Here is a 21,037-nt window from a genome sequence, read left to right as displayed (position 1 = left end):
AGAATAAACTGGGTTAATCAAGAAAGGACTTGTACCGCTGAAGTTTCTCGGAAAGAATTTATACCAGAAATTATCAAACAAGCAGATACGCAACAATATTATGTTGCTTGCAACAAAAGTATAACCTGATATTGTTGTTAGTCTATGTGCTAAAAGTGTAAAATAAAATGTCTAGACAAGCAAAACTGGAAAAATATTTGTTGCTTTCTTAATTTATTATCTCCATTAATTAAAAAGATTTGTCTGATACGTGTTTTTTAAAATTATGATTAGTTGAAAAGCAGATTTTAAAATTTTTGTTTTGGCCAATAAGATTTGTTTATTGTTGTTTAGATTGCAGTTGGCTATGGTTTATGTTGACCGATCTGTAAAAAAACTATAATGGGTTGGAGTTTTGTAAAAGACCCCGAGGCCTCCGGTCTTCCTACCACATAGTATTTATATCACGCAATGAAAGGATCTAACGTTAGGTCATAGAATAACATTATAAATATATTTACTGGTAGTATTTAGTATGGTAAAGTTTTGTCCTAACTAAACTATGGTTACAGTGGTAATTTATCTCTATCAAATATTGGTCATTCTTAATAAAAGCTTAAATAAGATTAGGCCTAAGACAAGTGGTCTTGTAGATTTCGGTGTCTGCGATTAAAAGTCTTTTGTATTATTTTGAAATTGAACGTTCTGATATCTCAGCTTAATACTTGGCATTTGTTTGCTTTCTCTTAAATTAGTTAACTGGAAATCTGATTGATCATGGTTTAGGACTAAGAGCCTGTATTTAAAGAAGTAATGTTGCAATAAAAATACTACTTTGACTACAAATGTTTTGAAGGTCTGTGCTAATTTAATTATGAAAGGTGTATTTATATTTCTTTATAATTTTATTTTCCTATATCAGAGAGTTTAATTATAAGTAATATTATATACATGGTTAACTCACATCATTGCTAATGTCTCCTCAGTGGCTTAGCAGTAAGTCACTAGGCTTATAATGCTAAAAACCCAGTTTCGATATACTTGGTGGGCACGGCACAGATAGGTCATTGTGTAACTTTGTGTAAAAGTATAAAAATAAGTTATAAAACATATAAAATCCCTTTGATAACAATATACAATGTTCCAAATATTGTGTGTGTGTATATATATATATATATCCATCTAGGTTAAAGCATACATATTTTAAAAATGATTTTCCAAAATTAATACTTTGTTACACAGAACAAAAGAAAAAAGTTCTAGAAAATCAGTTAACAAATGTAAACATTAGCTGTGAATTTTTTAAATATTGCTTTATAAAATTTAAAGATGAAAATGCATTTAATTTTCTGAAAGAAACCAGCAATTCGTCAGAAGAAAAGTCACATAACCTAAAAATTGACAAAAAAAACTAACACAGAAAGGAAATACGCTGCTCAAAACAATGTACACCATTTTGTAACAGTGCATGGCTATAATATTACAAATCGTAGCTTGTACTGTATACAAAGATTGAGTGCGTTATATTAAACCGATTTTAGAGTCTCACTTAGGCCGGTCATACTCTATCTGACGATAGTGAATCTTGACAATAGCCCTTTATTTTAGTTCTATTGCAAAAGACTTCGTCTTAAAGCTGTTATGCCCAAAACATACCATTCCTCCATACAGACTTTCCATAAACCATCTAATGATATGAGGAAGACGGTTTCCCAGCGCCCATGGGTGCTGCAGAAGAAGAGATTGTTCGAATAGAGTAACATTCAGGCTCATCGGATTTCAGTCGTATCCAATATGTAGGGAGTACTTATTGGAGAGGCTTCGTTTTCTGTCGGTGATTCGAAACAATAAAGTTGCATTGAAGACGGCTTTTTCAGAGGAGTCGTCGGGAAAACCTCAGGAATGTATAAGCAACTTGACTCCATGAAACATCAATGCCAGGCCACCCTTATTAACAGTGGTTGCCATGGTTAAAATTAAATCTCATGAACTGTTAAGATGTAAAAATAGCATACACCAAATGTTTATTTAAGAACATAGGCTGAGAGATCAATTATTTGTATTTTAGATCATGTGAGTGATTATTAGATGACAAATTTGCATAAAAATTAATTGTGATGTGGAGGGTGACTAATATTATTATAAAACTATGGTTTGGAGTTGTCATAACTATAATATTACAAACTTTTATCATTCTTTGTTTTGTTCTTTCATTCCTCTGAACAAAACCTTATACACATGGTGGGCTAAACAGCTAAGTCAGAGATCACCTATGGCTTCAGCTTAGCTGTCCATAGTTTGAGCTGCGGACCAATCGGCAGCACTCGCCTCCTGTAGCGGCTATTCTTGACCTGATAGTCGCGAATCGAATTCCACTCTTAAAACGAGCCCACTAGGTGTAAATGCTTAGTGTGTTTGATAACATCACGTCTCGAACCCGAGATCCTCAGATCCGCTTGCAGTACAATAACTACTAGACCATGCTGGGGCCTTAATTGTTTTGACCAGTGTATGTACGATAGTCATTTTTATGTGTATTATGTATAGTATTTGTTTCTTACCAAACTAACAATACGGCTGAACGTCTGTTTCATTTGATATGTAAAATATTTTAAACCAAACATCTGTAAAACGATGAAATTTTATCGAATAGATTAAGTGAATTGTATAACATACTAATTAAAAAATAATTCTATATAAGTCAGTTTTAAAAGATTTTGGCTATTGCGTTGAAGTATTCAGTATTGTTTTTTGTAGTAGTTGTTGTACAATGATCACAAAATTACCACAAATGCTGTTTATCTTTATTGGTAAGGTATTTCACAATCACCTTGGTAGAAAACTTACTACTGTCATCTTGTGACCTGTGACCTGTGACTAGTAGTTCATCAAAGCCACTGTCTTCTTCCAGTGGCCAACGGGAATTTTTTGTGTACTGGCCTTCTTTTATGTAAATCTCTGGATCGAATGTCTAGAATACAGTTTAAGTTTGATTAGTCCTAGAAATCTATCGAAGAGGAAAACGAAAGTGTACTAAATTACTTAATATAAATATACTTAATAAACAATCACTTGTGTACTGTCAATAATTTTTTACTTTACTGAAACATCTGATTTGTCTGGAAAAAAAATAGACTACATTTCTCGAAAAAAGAAGTAGCCAGGAAAATAAAAACATGATAGTGAATGCATAGTGTTACGACAGCTGAAGTCACATGACGCTGGAAGCATGCGCTCTGGAGTTTCTAGAAGGATCATGACTGTTCCTGGCAACTCTAGTCTTTTCTATGCGCCTTCTATTTTAGTATATAAGCCCGGCAAATAAAGCGTAGATATAATTGAAGATAGACATACATAGAGACAGATAATTGAGTCAAGTGAGCGGTAGTGACCCTACGTAAAGTTCGTGAATCGTTGTGAGTTATAGCGTGTGTTTAAGTGAAAGTGACTGTGGAAATTCTTTGTATTGCAAAGTTGTATTGAGAAAGAATAAACTGTTTTATTTAAGAAAGGACTTGTATCGCTGAAGTTTCTCGGAAAGAAATTTTACGGGAAATTATCAAACAAGCAGATACATAACAATAGCCAAGATTGTCACTATAAGTAAGACAAAATGACGTGAAACAATGCAAAGACAAACACTTCACAGGATGAAGGAATGGTGAATGTTTTGATTGCTACTAAAGTTTCGTAGGCCTAAAATTTGGTATAAAAATAATGTAAACAGTGTAATGTTTTATTTTCAACATTTCGAATTCAAAATCAGAAGCGTGTAAAAATATCATTTTAACTCAATTTCTTGTTTTCAATAAATTGTATAAATAGTGCTTCAAAGAATATTTTGTTTTTCATAGTCCAACCCAAATGAACAGTTTTGGTTGAACGACTGCCTCTCGCAATGAGTTGTATGAGACAAAAGATTGATTTGAAATGCTGTTTTTACAAGCTTCTGATTTTGAATCTGCCATGTATAAATTAAGAGGAATGTGTAAAATAATACGTCTGCAGGTTACGTGATTTTTATCACACAATTTAAGCCTAATGGTTAATAATGCTTTTCCAGCTTTCGTCGTTTAACAGTAACTTATACTCAGTTAAAGTGGCTTGAAAAAGGTCCTGGCATGCATGTATTTTGGATTGGGAGGGCGCTGGTTGTTGTTTCCGAAGTATAAAAGTAAAGCCAAATGTATATTTGTGCGATAAGCAGATAAGTGAGAGTAGGGTGTTTTACAGCAGTTTAATATTTTTATTTATTATTTGTTGGCATGCATTCTACCCTACATTAACCACTGCTTCATATTTATAATAACAGGCAAATTAAGTGTAAAGCTCGACTATTATACATGTATTTGGACAATATTAATTTACCTTGAAAAGTTTTCCCGTTAACTCCAGGTCAAAAGTCTTAACTCTTACAAGAAAATGTTACACACTAAACGAATACTAAGTTGGAAGTAATGGTGTATTGGGCTAATTTTTAAACATATTTTTTTACTTTTAGGTACTTGGACTTGCAGGAAGTGAATGCATGTTTTCTAGGGAGGTTTCTAATGTTCTAGATGATTTAACTTTAGTACAGACAGAAGTTTGTATACTTTTTCTAAAAATTTAATTATTTTAAAAGAAGACATGCGTTCACGCGCGACTGCTACACGTCTAGTATCACATAAAGAGCGTGACTTAACATGACTTTTATGTTCTGTCTTAGTGGAATAGTGGAGTGATAGTTTTCAAACCTCTCTTTATGTTTGATAACTGTAAAATAGTAAAACCTTATTTCTAATACAATTCACGAATAAATGAAAGGTACCTAAAAACCTTGTATAAACATACTACATAAAGATGCTTGCTTACATATGGTGGCATGTAGTATTTCACTTTGAGTTCTTTTTCTTGAAGCTTTTTAACCTGAAAAATAAGAAAGAAATCGAATAAAAAATTCCTTACACGTTTAACTCTGTTAATGACTCTAACGAATGACTTATAAATATAACCGCAAAGAAAGAAAAATCCAAATACTCCAGTAATCTATAAAATTACTTTAATTATCAAATAGTAAAAATCGATTAGCATTGAAAATTATACAAAAACTATATTAAAATGTGTTATACATATATATAACACATTAACTTTCCAGTAATTACTTCGTATTTTAGATATAAAAATACAAAACATGAATATATCGTAGCATTTTAATCATCTAGAAAACAAGAAAAAAATCAACATGTCGTATTACAGTACTTAGTCATTTCTGCTATAGAAGCTCTTTATTAAATAGGCTATTTATTACTGTACTTAATAAATAAAATTGTTAGCCACGCACCTGCGTGAAATTCCTGCCAACACGTCGGAGGAATACGTAATGCTCGGGAAGTGTTTCCTCGCACAGTTGTTTCGGAAACACCGTCCTTAAATCGGACAGTGTGATGTAAGGCGGCACTCTGAAACAACCAAATACAACGGAGTAGTTATATGCTTTGAGTCTTAAGCAATATATATATGTATTACACTTTTTCTTATCATTTTCTTACCAAAAGTTCACCCGAAGGCAAGAGAAGTTGTTAGGTTTATAAACACGTTTTGTAAAACCTATTTATGTGCCAAATTGCTTGGGGGCTCAATTGAACCAATATTGTAGTTAATTCCAATAATTACTGCTTGTATTTCTTGTTTGTATTTTACATAAAAAATGGATGAAATCACCCAATTTATTTGGGTGGATTTGTCTAAATTAAGTGTTGTAGAAGACGAAGACTTAAATGTGTTCGATATGATGTAATATGTGGACCTCACCAGAAGTAAACGGTTTAAAAATAAACCGTTAAATGGAGGGTTAACGTACAAAGTTAAGAATGCGAACAACAATCGCAACGTCTTTACGATTATATTGTTCATGTAATCTAGTTTAGTAAAAATTTATTCACAACATATTATGTACTATGAAGTAATTTTAGAAACTTTACCTTGCTGGAACTGGCAAAAAAAGGTGCAAAACAGTTTAAGTTTGTAAAATTCAAGTCATACATAATATTAAACACATCATAAATAGAAGATAAAACGCTTATTAAAGTCTGTAACCCATCTATATTTGATTTTCTCAATATGTCAATACTAAATCAGAAAAACTAAGTTGGCAAATAAATCACTTATGTCGATCAAGCCAAGGAAATGGTTCAACCATTTTATTAGTATAAGGACTTACTTGGTACCCCATTATTTCTATTCCCAAGTCCCATATTGGACGTACTTTGATAAGTTTTTTTTTACACCTAATACAAATATATATGTGGTTTGTAAGGCTTTCTTCCAATGAAGCAAACAAGTATAGAATTTTTGATATTCTACTAGATTTCTAAATTTTCCTTGGTTCTTACAAAACGTCAAAAATAAACCACTAGAAACAGCTCATTACTCGGAAGAAGAGAAGTCAGACTAGTTATCACCGCTGCTTTTCCATTTCTACTCTCAAACAGTGGTGCATGGGAGGACGTTGAAGCAACTGTAAAGTATAGAGGAAAGAAAACCAAAGCAGTCAGGTTGTCTGATGATATAGATTTGGTTGCATGATCCGGAGAAGAGCTGCAAACTTTAGTAGAAAAAATGAAATGTGGGAAAGTATATAGGGATGAATATTAACGTGAAGAAAACAAATGTTACAAAGATTTCAGAAATAAAAGTGGCAGAATGAACATCTGTGTAGAAGGACAACAACTGGATAAAGTGAAACAGTTTTGTCATTTGTGGAGTATTATACACAGCAAAGTAAAATGGTCAAAAAATAAAGAAGTACAATGGGAAAAGAAGTTTCTTTTAACAAAAATATGGACTGAACACTGAAGAACAGATTGATTAAAACCTTTGTATGCAGTGTGGTACCATACGTAGCGAAAACATGGACTTTGAAGAAAGATGACATTAGAATGTTTTGAAATGTGGGTTTGACGGAGAATGAAGAAAAATCAGTTAGATAGAAAAGAACACGATTGGAGAAGTGTTAGAGATGGTTTGTTGGGAAAACAATACAGCAAAATAAGAAATGGATTGGGCATGTAATTAGAATAGAAGATGAAAGAAGTGTTAGAAAGAAGAATGGTAAGTAAAATAGCACGTGGAAGGAAAAGGACGCTTTTGTTTATATTAACTTAAAGAATGAAGAACTTATAGTGATTTAAAAAGGAATACGGATGATAGGGAAATTTTGTGAAGTATGAGTAATTGACAGTAACGTATTGATTGACATTTTATCAATTGAGTCCTATACTTACAGTCAGAATACCGAAGTTGATCTGAAAACATAAGCAGTATGACTTCTGACATTGATCGTTTTTAACTTAGGCTTAAATGGATAAATAAGTTGGGATGAGTCGGTATTCCAAAAACTAGGACTTACTTCTCGCCGCACTTGGAAAACCAGTGTGGAGTTTGTTAATGAAATCTGTAAAACGGCTATTTTTATGCTTTCAATGATAACATGTAAAAATTGCATTAAACAACGCAGTTTTTTTTTTCAAATTACCCAGTCAGACGCAACATTTTCTAACATAAAACGGAATTCGGGAATTAGGATTGTCAGTATAAACATTTCAAATGCTAATTGGCATGTATAAGAACTTGTCACCTTAAACAGTAACTTTTTTTCTTTCTAAATCCATTCCTAGACGTTCTGGCATTGCATTTAATGTCAGAATAAAACACTGTAGTACGAAAAGCACCAGACTGGATTTACATAATAAAGCCCCCCCCCCTCCCCAGTGGCACAGCGGTATGTCTGCCGACTTACAACGCTAAAAACCGGGTTTTCATACCCGTGGTGGGCAGAGCACAGATAGCCCTTGTATAGCTTTGTGCATAATTAAAAATAATTAAAAATTTAAAAAATTTGTTTACAAATGTAATAACAAAGCTCTTCTAACTTATACTCGAAATCAAATTTATCAAAATCTCATAACTGGAGTCGAGAAATCGGTTGTCCTTGATCACTTACTTTTGTTTGGGAAGACTACATAAGCTTTGCTTATACTGCTTATACGCTCATCTGAGGAATCAGTAATAAAACATTGAAATAATTCTCCGAATATGTGCCTTTTTTCATCCTTTTATTTGTATCGCAAGATTGTGACAGTGAATGGGCACTTCTGCAAATACATTGACCTAATGAGAACATCCATGTTTCGTATAATGGTAAGTTATATGGACCTTGGGAGTTAACAACTGGTACTTTTTTATGTATTTTGTAAGTATAGTTACCTATTTTTTGTTTTTTATACTCGGTTTTATCAAATCGTAATTGTTACAATGTTGAAAGAAAGTTTAGAAATTTTGAAATTAAGTTTTACATTTATGAAAATTATTTTACATTATTAGCTTAGTATTTGGTGGACTAACCTCAATTTTCTAGGCCGACATGACCTAATATCTTGAGATAACGTTGTTTGTCAAACTGATGGTCATGCAATGTCTTACTCTAAGTGAGATTTTGCTTTAATTTAACTAACAACCAGCTCTTTTTTTTTCAAAAAGTCGTGTCAACTTTTTTATCTGTCAGAGACAATCCATCATGCTTTATCACATGCTTCAAATAGTTATCTAAACTATATGAGCCGCTATAGGCAATTGGTTTTGCTTCATTAGTTTCCACAAATAATTAGTTAAGTTTCAGCAGCTTCTAGAGATAATTTTTCCCACTTATAGTTGAAAAATCATAAAGGCGTTTTTTTTCTTTTTCTTCTGTAGCTTTTCCGTATCTATACGGGGTCGCTATTATAAAGGCGTTTTTTTAAATACTGTAAAAGAAAACATTAATTCTAAATTGGTAAGTACACCTTCCTTGATTTAAGACTTGGCTTGTGACATATAAGCCCTGCTTATAATAAGGATATAGATAATAATTAATAAATTCAGAAACCTATTTTGTAGTCTTGCGCTAAAGAATCAAAGTAATCAAAACTTAAGCAAAAATATATCAAGCAACAATTCACTGTTTGTCCGAAGATTCCACAAGTTTTATTTTTACAGAATTCAAGAATATATTTTTCATGCGATATTCAGAAAGAGTTGTTTAAAGGTCTTACGTTACAAAGAGTTCATATTAAAATAAATTATGCACGTGAAATTTGTCCTTTTGGAAACAGTTCTTTGAAAGTCAAAATCTATCAAATTTTTTATCGTACTTGTTCATGATAATTGAGAGAAGTGGCTACTTTCTGACGATCGATGAGAGACCTTCAATTGTTCTAGTGAGGTTTAAAACTGAATGAAACTCTTTTAAAGAAAGAAAATTGATTAATGATGGGGCGGACGAATAGATATAGCGACCAAGAATTACATACGGACAAAGAAATGCGTGAATGAAATATTCTATCTACTAGTTACACAATTTTGAAGTTTCACAGTCAGGAAACCGTAACTGTCATTTAAACATAAGAAGAACTGGGACTGAAAATACACATGCACAAAAAAAATGCATTATGATAAGTATAAAAACCAGTGACGTAATTACAAAAGATGGGCCCCCCTACATTTATTTCCCTATAACTGTAGTTACGATTCTGGCTGATTCTGGCCTCCTTTTGGCTTGGGCTCACCCGCAATTGCGGAGGCAATCTTACGCCACTGATAAAAACAATAACTAATAATAATAAGGGATGACTACAGGCTATTAATTTGGTTTATTTAAATCAGATTTTTCTATGTCATATATCTGGTCTTCAAGGTCCACACGTGCTCCTTTAAGAATAAAGTTATTATACTGATTAAAACAAAAAAAATCTGTAACTTACCTCACAAAACCGGAGGATATAGCATAATGAACCACCTGTGTCTTGGCAATATTCTGACGTTCTATCCAGCGATCGCGGGGAACTTGGTAGATGTGTATTTCCACTAGCTGAAAAACAAGGGAACGTGCGGTGGTAAGAAGACGTTTTATTTGAAGTTAAAAGGGTAGTTTGCAGAGTAACAAAAATATTCAAGTGAAGAATATAAATAAAAATTTATATTTTGTGTTAATAACGTTATTAGGTTTTTCTAAGAGTTTGATACTGCTTAAAATTAAACTGATCGTAAACATTGATTTTAGAGAAGTTATTTTATGTGAACTATTCCAAATAAATGAACATTTATTAGTCATGTTTAGAATGTGTGTGGCAAAATGACCATTGGAAAATCATATAGACATCTATGCTTTATATGTAGGAACTGAAATTTTCAACCTGAACAGCACCTTTGAATTTTTAACAAAAACGGCCAGGTCTGGGACTCCACGAATTCAGGCTAATATTGAAGAACTTTTTAGAGGAAAGGCATTCAGCCAGCAACACCTGACGTAATAAGGAACTATGGTAATAACGGTCTATGATATTTATATCGTGCCCATCAAGTCTCGAACCCTAGGTGCTTCGATACTCAGACCGACACGTTAACCATTAGGCCACGTCTGTCTTGCTTTGTAATAATCAGTTTTTTAATTGGTTAAATTATATATATATTTAATCGAAAAATTATATATATTTTTAATCGAAAATTTTTAGTTTTAATTTCTTGGAAATTTCAATTATTCTTAAATACAGATGGACTCTCTGTGAACTGCTGCATAAACTAAAAACTCAAAATTGTCCGTACCTTTTGGGATGATGTCGAAATTGCGATTTAAAACACTAGGAAGTGAAGAATATGTCAAATCAAGTTATTATGTGTTCTATAATATTTGAGAAATTACTCTATTTCTTATCTCATATGTTGTTGATGCACAGTGGACTTTCTACACTCAGAGCACCTCGGGGAATCGAACCCCGGATTTGACACGTTGTAAGTCTGTAAAGTTACTGTTGACTCACCAGGGACTTCTCTCTTTTAGCTTAGAAAAATGAACAGCTTTTTTTTTCTTTCCACCTAACTGTTTGAAAAAGTTCGCATATACAAGCGTTCGGGTGAACATGTAGAGCTTAACTACCTTATTGTTTGTGCTAGTTTCACACTTTTAGAGTTATGATTTGTGGGTTTTCCTGAACTCTCCTACGAAAGGTGTCCTTTACAATGTGTTCTCTAGTAACATCGGTTGGTCGTGTCATCTCCTCTCTATTTTTGCAGAGAAATTAAAAAAAAAGCTTTAAAAATTTCGACTTTCATCGGGATTTCAGGCATCTTTTATATCACACCTACTTTTCTTGAAAACAGTTATATGGATTCACGATTCAAACCCTGATGCCGCTGAAGACACTCTGGTATGGTGTGTTATAAAAGCGACAGTTTCGTTATTCGGACCAAAGAGCAGGACAAATATCTTGGGGTATTTGGTAATGCTGATTGGCTGCCCTCCTTTTGGTCAGTATAGACGGCACACTGAGAAAACTGACCATATTCATACAAATAATAGTTGTTGGTTCTCTCTATGGATGGGACAAATAATAGTTTTCGCTCCTCATATCCGACCTGATTTGGATATTTTCGGATTGGATAGTATATTTGGCCATAGATATTTATAATATTCCTCGGGCATGAGCTACACTATATTATAGCACAGTGTTAAATTAGTTTCTTCATCATTTTTATTGTCCTCCGGGGGGGGGGGGCAGCGGTAAATCTACGGACTTACAACGGTAACATTCGGGGTTCAATTTTCCACTGTGGATACAGCAGATAACCGAACGTGGATGTGCTATAAATCATTGTTGTTTTTAACTGTTATTTTTAGATGTTCTGTTTAGCACGAGTGAGCGGCCACTGTAGGTCCTTCAAGGGAATGTGACACGTGGTGGCGGGTTACAGTATTTTATACCCCCGACCTCCTACCAAGCTAGTTGTTAGGATTATGCTTGTTGTTGCTGTTGTGTGCTACTATAACCACCTGTGGCCTACAGTGGAAACACAACGGGATGGTGGTTGTTCAGACTACATAAAGACTATCTGTATTACAACTACCAGATCTCCCATTCTTTAAAACTGGAGAAAACACTACCATTTGTTAAAGCTAATAGAAAACACTAATGAGGCAGATGAGGCAATATTAATTACTTGTGGTGCATGTGCAAGTAGTATCATGCCTGCAAAATACTGTGAGATAAGCTATTGATTGAACTGCTATATGATATATCACAAAATGAATATCCAGATAGATTGGGTTTCATCAGACAGTGCAGTATTTGACCCTTTCAGATTGGATATTTGGCCTATCCCTAGTTATCTCAGTAGATATCAGATTTCTTCAGACTTTCTCGAGGATTCCCAGTACTTTTTTCTCAGGATTTCTATGATCTAGATAGGTGCTGTTCATCGACCTGCTCATTCGTCACGTGCATTGAGTTGCACCTTATCTTGCCTAAAAGTAAATAAAGATGGATTTTTTTTTACTGTTTTATACAATGTGTCCAGTCTGTTTTCGTTAACTCAGTCAGGAAGGAATTCAAATGCTTGATTTTTTTTCGGTTTTCTAGTTATTGCAGCTACTGTTGCTAAGGTTATCAGTGCACCTGAGCACACCACAGTTCTATATTCTCTGACTGGAATTAAACGTAAACCAAGTTATGTTCATATATTACCATAATTTCATCTCTAATGATTAGTATTTCAACCTAACTTTAGTAACCAATCTAAACTTAAGTTTATATATCTTAGAAACTACAATTTGACTAACACCGAAAAGGTTTCAATGAAGTCATTCCTATCTTACTTTTATTTTAGGTGTAACTATACTTTTAGGCGTAACTTTACTTTTAGCCTTTTTAGATGTGTTAATGAGTTACTTGTAATTTCTTTTGATATCATTATGGCAATATAGGTTCCTCCTAAATACAATCAACAATATATCGTTTCACTCTCATAATTAATAATATACCAGCAGAAATTTTAAGAAGGGTTCGACGGATCAGTGAAGAGATGTATAAGTAAACTGTTTGTAAAAAGCGGGCATTTGGACAAAATCCCGCCGAAGCACGTTGGCATAAATACTGTTAATGCAGTGATCAAACATTGTCTAGCGGTTTCTGATATAACGAAACTGCGATTTTAGCGAAGTGGGTACTGTGTTTGCAAAGTTTTGTATTTTATCTGTAATTGATTTCATACAACTGATGAAAGTTCTCTAAAGTTGATTTTCTCAACTTAGAGGATTAAACTTTAAGCTTCATACTTTAAAGACATTTTTACGGAAGATATCATATTTGTTTGTAATTAAGCACAAAGTTACACAGCGGACTATTTATGCTGTGTCCACCACGGGTATTGAAACCTGATTTCTAGCGTTATAAGACCGCAGACTTACCGCTGTGGCAAAGGATATCACACTAGTATGAATACACAAACACGACAACTTTACTGACGTCAATAATTGAATACACGTTAACAGTAGGGGAGACTGTGGCAAGTTTTTACGGTGCACATAAATCGAAAACTCCTGTATAGATGGCGATGTGAGTACTAGCACGTGATCAGGTCTTCACATCTCACTGACGAGAAGGTGAGGACGAGAGTCCCGTGTAGCTTTCGAAATGTGGGAACAAAAATCGATTTTTTGACTTTCTGAGCAACTTTTTCTAATTATATAAATTACTTAATGTCACTTTAATTATTAAAGCTACGTGGAGCACACATAGAGCCATAGAGTACGTATACATGCCATTTATTATGTGAAATGTGACAAAGGCAATAAATATGACAGATATATTGTTAATATACACTGATGTATATTAATCTATAAAGTATTGGCTATTGGCAGAGAAAACTGTTCCGATGAAAGTTATGAAGAAAAAAAAATTCTGAGGTAGATGGTACGCAAAACACAAAAAACAAAGAATTCAAAACAGCAACTTGTTTTTTATTCTTTGCTCTGGGGGACATTTACCACAATTCTGCTCTTGAAAAAAATGTGGGTGCAGTGTACGGAGGCCCAGCATAGCCAGGTGGTTAGGGCGCTCGACTCGCAATCTGTAGGTCGCGGGTTCGAATCCCCGTCCCGCCAAACATGCTCGCCCTTTCAGCCGTGGGGGCGTTATAATGTGACGGTCAATCCCACTATTCGTTGGTAAAAGAGTAGCCCAAGAGTTGGCGGTGGGTGGTGATTACTAGCTGCCTTTCCTCTAGTCTTACACTGCAAAATTAGGGACGGCTAGCGCAGATAGCCCTCCTGTAGCTTTGCGCGAATCCATAAGAAACAAGCAGTGTACGAATTGTAAATAGTGGTCCCATCTTGCTCCTGTAAAAACGGGAATGCAGTGTATATGCTTTAGAGAATGTTCCCATTTCGCTCTTGGGGAAACATGGATAACGTTTATGAATTTTAAAGAATAGTTGCATATTGCTTGTGCAAAGACGTGGGTGCAGTGTATGAATCAGTAATGAGTATCCCTATCTCGAGTGCAATCAAGAAAAATCGTCTTATGTGCACCAACTTTATTAACACTCTTTGGACTGAAGTCTCATATGATTATGTTTAGTTTTCTTTCCTAATAGTAACATTTATCCGACTTGGAAGTTTGTTTTATAGGATATTTTACTGACTGATTTAGTATCCACTTATATGACTTGGTAATTTAATTGTTTCTTCAAAGTACTTATTTTGAATGTAACAAGTGTGTGTGGTTTGTTATAGCAAAGCCACATCGGACTATCTGCTGTGTCCACCGAGGGGAATTGAACCCCTGATTTTAGCGTTGTAAATTCGAAAACTTACCACTGTCCCACCGGGTGACTGGATGTAAAAAAGAACCCTACTGGGTCTCACAAGTGACTTTTAGTTGAAACGTAAGATATTTATTTGAAAGTATGTGAGATCCAATGATTTAACATATGTTTTTATAAGTACATACACTACTGTATGTGAATATATAAAATAAACCGTTGTCAACTGAAGTTTTTATTTAAGGACACGATAAAAAAAAAACATATAAAATTAGTTCCGGTTTCCCTTGGAATGGGAAAAAATCCAGCAGTTTTATCACTGCAAATTAAAGTAATTAGCTTCCGATCATTACGAATACAATACATTGCGTGTGCATGAAATCATAGATTTTGTATGCATGATGTCGATCAAGCAGAGTGAATTCCTAACTCAATAGAAGACAGCTCCACCAAGCAATATTGACCTCATGCTGTTAAACAAAAAAAGAGAGAGACTCCATCCATTAAGTTAGCTTCTGCAAAAAAGAATTACGACATTGTCGTCGATGCTGTAATATACACGAAGCACAATCCCAGTTTGCCCTGAAGAAGAAAGATCCACATTTCGAAGGCACTCGAGTTATAAGGTTTCATATTTTTGATGCAAGTTTCAATTTGAATATATCAAAAAATATATAAATAAAACTTCTATCACGTGATACCTTTCCCTTCCTGTTTGCTTAGACACGCGAATTAACTTGAAACTTTAAAACCAGGTGCAAGTGGGATGAGAAACGTATTATATTAATCCTTTTCTACGAATAACTTGTCAATATTAGGATCGATAGTTGTAGTTATTTTTGTAATAAAAGCACCTAAAGATTAAAATTGACCAATAAGTTACGAGTAGAACAACAATGTACTGTTCCCGTATAAAATTATTTCAATAATAACTTCACGTGAAAGACAAACATCAGTTATAGCCAGTGGAGTAGTCCTGCGGGGTCGCGAAGGAGCGCCATCCCTTTACTTCATCTGCAGGGGTAATTCCACTCCTTTACCCTATCTGCAGCGGTAATGCCACTCCTTTACTTCATCTGCAGGGGTAATGCCACTCCTTTACTTCATCTGCAGCGGTAATACCACTCCTTTACTACTCTGCAGCGGTAATGCCACTCCTTTACTTCATCTGCAGCGGTAATGCCAGCCCTTTACTTCATCTGCAGCGGTAATGCCACTTCTTTACTTCATCTGCAGCGGTAATGCCACTCCTTTACTTCATCTGCAGCGGTAATGCCAGCCCTTTACTTCATCTGCAGCGGTAATGCCACTCCTTTACTTCATCTGCAGCGGTAATGCCACTCCTTTATTTCAAATGCAGATTATTTTCCTTATACATCCAAATATGGACCAATGGGATTTTTATCATGTCTCTAATATGAAATGCTTTACATAAAATTTACTTTGTATCATTAGCCGAAAGCTGTCTCATCTTGCATATACTACTGCTTTATAATAATGTGAAACAAGCAATGATTTTATGAATTTCTAATTAATTAGTAAACACGGTAGCCATATTAAATAACCAGCTTGTTAATTAGCTGTTCTGTCAGGGGGAAAGGGCGAGGGTGATGGTGACGACCCCTTACTTCGAAAATGAGCACTGTCTCATTGGTTATAATAACAAATCATAATTGTAATTTACATAAAAACGGGGGGACTTTTATACCTTATTGTGTGTGGGGGAGATCCTCTTCACGTTTCATTGAAGGCTCAATTATTTATCAATTGCACTAGGACTCAACGCCAACGTCAGATAAGTATTCAGAGAAAGGTAGTTTGGTATCGTGTTCCTGTAAATCGTATGTAATCTTGCTTCCCCCTCCCCTTCCATCACTTTTGAAACAAAGTTACACCCCGTGGTGATACTAATATCATAATATAAGCTGTTGAAGTATTAATAGATTGGTTGGAACACTTTCACGCGTTATTTTAGATTACACTGGGTTTAAGCAAGCGGAAGTTTGTGTTCGATCTTTGAGATCCTACATTCATTTACGAGATTAACTTATCTCAGTTTTCATCTGAACGTTAATAAAGTTTGAAGGTAGTTTTTCATTGTTATTTTAATTTGATATTGAAAGTTCATGCACGTACAAGCACAATCCGAGCAGAACAACAGTATAGCAATCACGCATATTCTAAGGTGCGTTACTTCGTATCAAAACTATTGTTAATTATATATTTTTTTATAATTACTGGACTTTGAAGTTATCATGGTCTTTGGGCTTCAATATGACAAAAATATCTATTTTACTCAATTCACTTATATATAACGTTGGCACATCTTAGGTATACCTTTTTCATCTTTTGTCGAAACCATAACTTTAAAATTGTAGAAGCAATATGTATGACAAACAAATAAGATATATCATAGAAACGAACACGATATGATAGAATGTAATAAAACGATTTCTGCAGGTGGGCTTGCACGTGTAGAAGGTTTGTAAGTGAAGCTTAAACTACGTTTTCAACCGTTGCCGATCTGCGTTTTTCTGTACTTAAAACAGGCTATAACCAACAAATGTTTTAGTAGTAATATTCCACACACAATTACGTGATAAGTCCGAAAAGTTGGCCCATGTGGTTAGCATACGCATTATTGAGGACCATTAGGGTTAGGGCACTTGTTGGATATACAAGACTGTTCAGGTTAAGACTTATTATTTAGTTTATTTAGTGGTTTCATATTTAATGACTATTTAGTTTTTGTAACAAGAATGTTAAAGTTGATTATTTTAAAAGCGATAGTTATGACAATTGTCGTTACGTAACTTTGCACGAGTCGTTTGTTATGTATGTAGTTTAATTGTTGTACTAGGCTTTTCTAATATTGTTGACGTAATTTTACCCAAAGCTTCTAAGTTTTCTCGTTATATTTAATACTGTTGTTACTAGAGGGTTAGATATTTCTAGATTTTTCTGTCACTTGTTATAAATACATGCAGATATCGAGAGAAAATAAGTAAGAAGAAATTTAGTGAAAGTGAAGTTAGACTGCGTGATTGTTAGTTTATCCGTAATGGACGATTTTTAAAGTTAAAGTATCACAATTCGCAATGTAGTCAGATATAGAGGAGAATAATTTGTCTTGCCAAAGGGTGTTCTAAAGTAATTGAACCCGCCTCTGTGGACTCTGACGAAAAGGAGACATTTATTTAAAGCTCTGGATACAAATGTGGTAATCAGTGATTTGGAAGTGACTTTCACAGATTGTATTGTAACAACAGAGATTGAGAGGAATAATTCGTCTCGTCAATTGGGTTCTAAAGTAGTTGAACCAGCCTGTATGGACTTTTGACGTATAAGAGGATTATTTAAGGCTATGGATACAATTGTGATAACCCATGGGGTAACGATAGTGAATTTATCACTGATTGTATTGTGATAATAGAGGAGAGAAGAAATAATTCGTATTTTCAATTGGGTTATAAAATAACTGAATTAGTCTGTGTGGACTTTTGATGAAAGAGAATTATTTAAAACTCTAGATTCAACTGTAGCAAACAATAGTGTAACGAATGTTTGTACATACGTTTGACTTGTTTTGAGTATATTATTTTAAAACCAGTGGATTGTGTGTTGTCTGTTTATTGCTGAAATTTATCACCAACAAGTCACAGGCACCTACTGTAAAGAATCCGGCCTTTATGAAACGGATTGCAGTCTGAGGGGCGGGTTCGAATACCGTTCCCGAACATGCTCGCTCTTTAAGCCATGGTGGAGTTTTAATGTGACGGTCAATTCTACTATTCGTTGGTAAACAGTAGCCTAAGAGTTGGTGGTGGGTGGTATTGACTATCTGCCGTCGGTCTAGTCCATAACTGGCTTTTGAGCTTGCGAGACCTAAAGGCAGAGTAGCTTACGGAGCTTTTTTCCATTAAGTCAAATAACAATTGTTCGAAAACACATGAAGTCACAGAATCAGCGTACACTCTCGCTACAAGGTCACTAACAACATCGAATAATAATCAGCAATAATACTCTTGAGCTATATCTCGTGAACTAACTTGTTACAACTCAATGTAGGATTTTTATTCACTTGTTAGATCACGAGGTTACAAATCAGGTAACCGTAATTTGCGTACTCCTGTACAACATTAATAATATCTGTACATCACCTCTAGGGGAAACTGATATCAGTCTCATAATACATGCATATTTACTCATAATAAACGTGATTATCAGAAAGTGAGTTAGCGTTTTAAATGTAACTGAAAATTTATAGGTAAACTAAACGATAGAAGGAACAATAAATTAACGATAAACAAAACCATAACAAAATAAAAATAGAATTCGCTATCTCACAAGATCAGAAAATTTTTAAGAATGTTTTCTCGTTTTTCACACAGTGTATCGATACTCAACTTCAATGAACGCAATGAGGAGGCTAAAAAGCAGTACAAGGGAAATCAGCGTCTTTTCCATGGAGAAAATAGAAGGAGATAAATAGATGAATTTTCTTGCTTTCCAGTGAATAGATGCTTAAAATTTATAAAATTTTACAGGAAAATTTCAGCTACTGAAAAGAAGACACTACTATAGAAATTTCGCAAACAGCCAATCACTACTCACTTGTATATCAAGTTGGTGTTTGAGCAATAAATGTATTACATGAAATTGCTACAGGAATTGAACCAATTTTGTGGATTGGTGACTATTTTTATATTGGATAATACAAAGCACGAGAAATATGCCACGTCCAAACAAAACGTTTCATTATTCATAACAATAACGTACTAATAGTATTTTTTGGTTGAACGGGGTGCAAATATCACCATGCCGCTATTGTGTCTAAACTAAATCAAACAGCCATTATTAAACATTTGTTTCATCTTACACAATACGGTGTTGGGAAGAAAAAAAAGGCTGATGCATTTATAAATCCAAAATACTTGTTTCTAGTCACATTTCACTATAAATATGTGTAGGTTAGTTACAAAGGTATTTACGTTAATTAGATTTGTTAAGAAGTGATACTGAAAATTTGGCAATAAAACTAATTAACTTATAGTTATGAATAAACAAAGGCAAGTTAAACAAGGTTTTCTTCTACAGCGACGTCAGTAGCATTTTAGAAAAAATTATCAGGTCTGAAGAGAATATATATTTTCATCATGACACTGACCATTCGTCTTAAACTTCTGGAAGCTCAACAGTGGCACAGCGGTATGTCTGCAAACTTACAACGCTAGAATCCGGGTTTCGATACCCGTGGTGGGCAGAGCAAACAAACAAACTTCTGGAAAGTGAAAAATTAAAAGAAAAAATTGCCTTGATTGCATATCAAAAAAATTAACCCTTATTTAATGCTACACTAATGAACTTTTAGTTTAGAATCTCTTTGAAACTGACGTTCACTGAAAAATATTAGCAGAGTTATTAAATGCAAAAAAAAAGTAAGCTGCCTGAAATGTAAAAACGAGGTTAACAATGTTCTACATCTTAACCTTTTGCAACTATCTCTACCTGATGAATTATTTTTCCAACATTAAAATCTGCTTTAATCAGTTGATTAACTGAAGCTGTTGATCATTCATTTCTGGTGTGTTTGTAAGTGTGACTATACTAAATGACGTATCTTTTCTCAGAAAACTAGTGTTTATGTTTATATACATTAGAATGATATCGACCTATTAGAGGTTAACGACCTGGTGTACTTGGATATTTATTTCTTTTACGGAGTGCTCACCTACTCGGTGCACTACTCCCACATAATGTCATTCTCAATTTTGTTAGAGAATGTAATAGATCTTTGGGGGCCGGGGCATAAAACCACCAGCTCATATTACCCAAATACGTTGTAATGTATTGCTTTGTGGCCAGTTTATCAGTAACTGGTATTCATTGTTTTTCGTGTTTTTAAGGTTAAAATTGCGTGATGTTATTGAAAGTTACCAGTACAATAAATGTAGAAGTAATACGTTTATTTACAATACGATCCTTATAGAAGATGAGCTAAAGTTAACTTTGATTCATTTGTTTGAGTTATCGTATGCCAAAAGTCTGGTACAGGTGTGATCAACATGAATGATTCAGGTAATAAGACAATTAATACTTGATGTAAAGAAGCATGAGTGTGGGATGAACTTTGCTAAAACATCTCGATTATTGTTGTTGTTTGTTTTCATACATAAAGATAGATAGATAATGTATATAAGTTGTTGTAAACTAACAACAATTTCACATCACTCTATGCAACACCTTCGTTAAAAATAGTTTCAATGTGCAAGACAACAACAATAACAGGTTTCAGTAAAACCATTTCAGGATTAGCATTGTGAACATTTTATTGTGTATTTAACAAATATTGAATTTCTGAATATGTTTGAACAGTCAGATATACCGGTGTGTGAAATAATCATAGGTTAGAGGTTTGCAGATTAGAAAATATTTACATGTGATA

The 21,037-nt window shown here is 34.1% G+C and overlaps 1 protein-coding gene across 1 annotated transcript in view; it reads right to left on the bottom strand.

Moving 5' to 3' along the window:
• LOC111085506 overlaps positions 1-21,037 on the bottom strand; it is a 33,045-nt gene that overhangs the window by 9,107 nt on the left and 2,901 nt on the right. The window contains exons 2-5 of the mRNA XM_022384397.1: positions 9,759-9,865; positions 5,303-5,420; positions 4,834-4,887; positions 2,827-2,950 (exon numbers count right to left, since the gene is read on the bottom strand). Of these exons, the coding sequence (XP_022240105.1) occupies positions 2,827-2,950; positions 4,834-4,887; positions 5,303-5,420; positions 9,759-9,865 (403 nt within the window). The remainder of the gene's footprint in view (positions 1-2,826; positions 2,951-4,833; positions 4,888-5,302; positions 5,421-9,758; positions 9,866-21,037) is intronic.

The sequence above is a fragment of the Limulus polyphemus genome, unplaced genomic scaffold, assembly GCF_000517525.1.
Source record: "Limulus polyphemus unplaced genomic scaffold, Limulus_polyphemus-2.1.2 Scaffold434, whole genome shotgun sequence".
NCBI lineage: Eukaryota > Metazoa > Arthropoda > Merostomata > Xiphosura > Limulidae > Limulus > Limulus polyphemus.
Note: the sequence above shows the minus strand (reverse complement) of the source record. Positions and strands in the feature narration are given on the sequence as shown.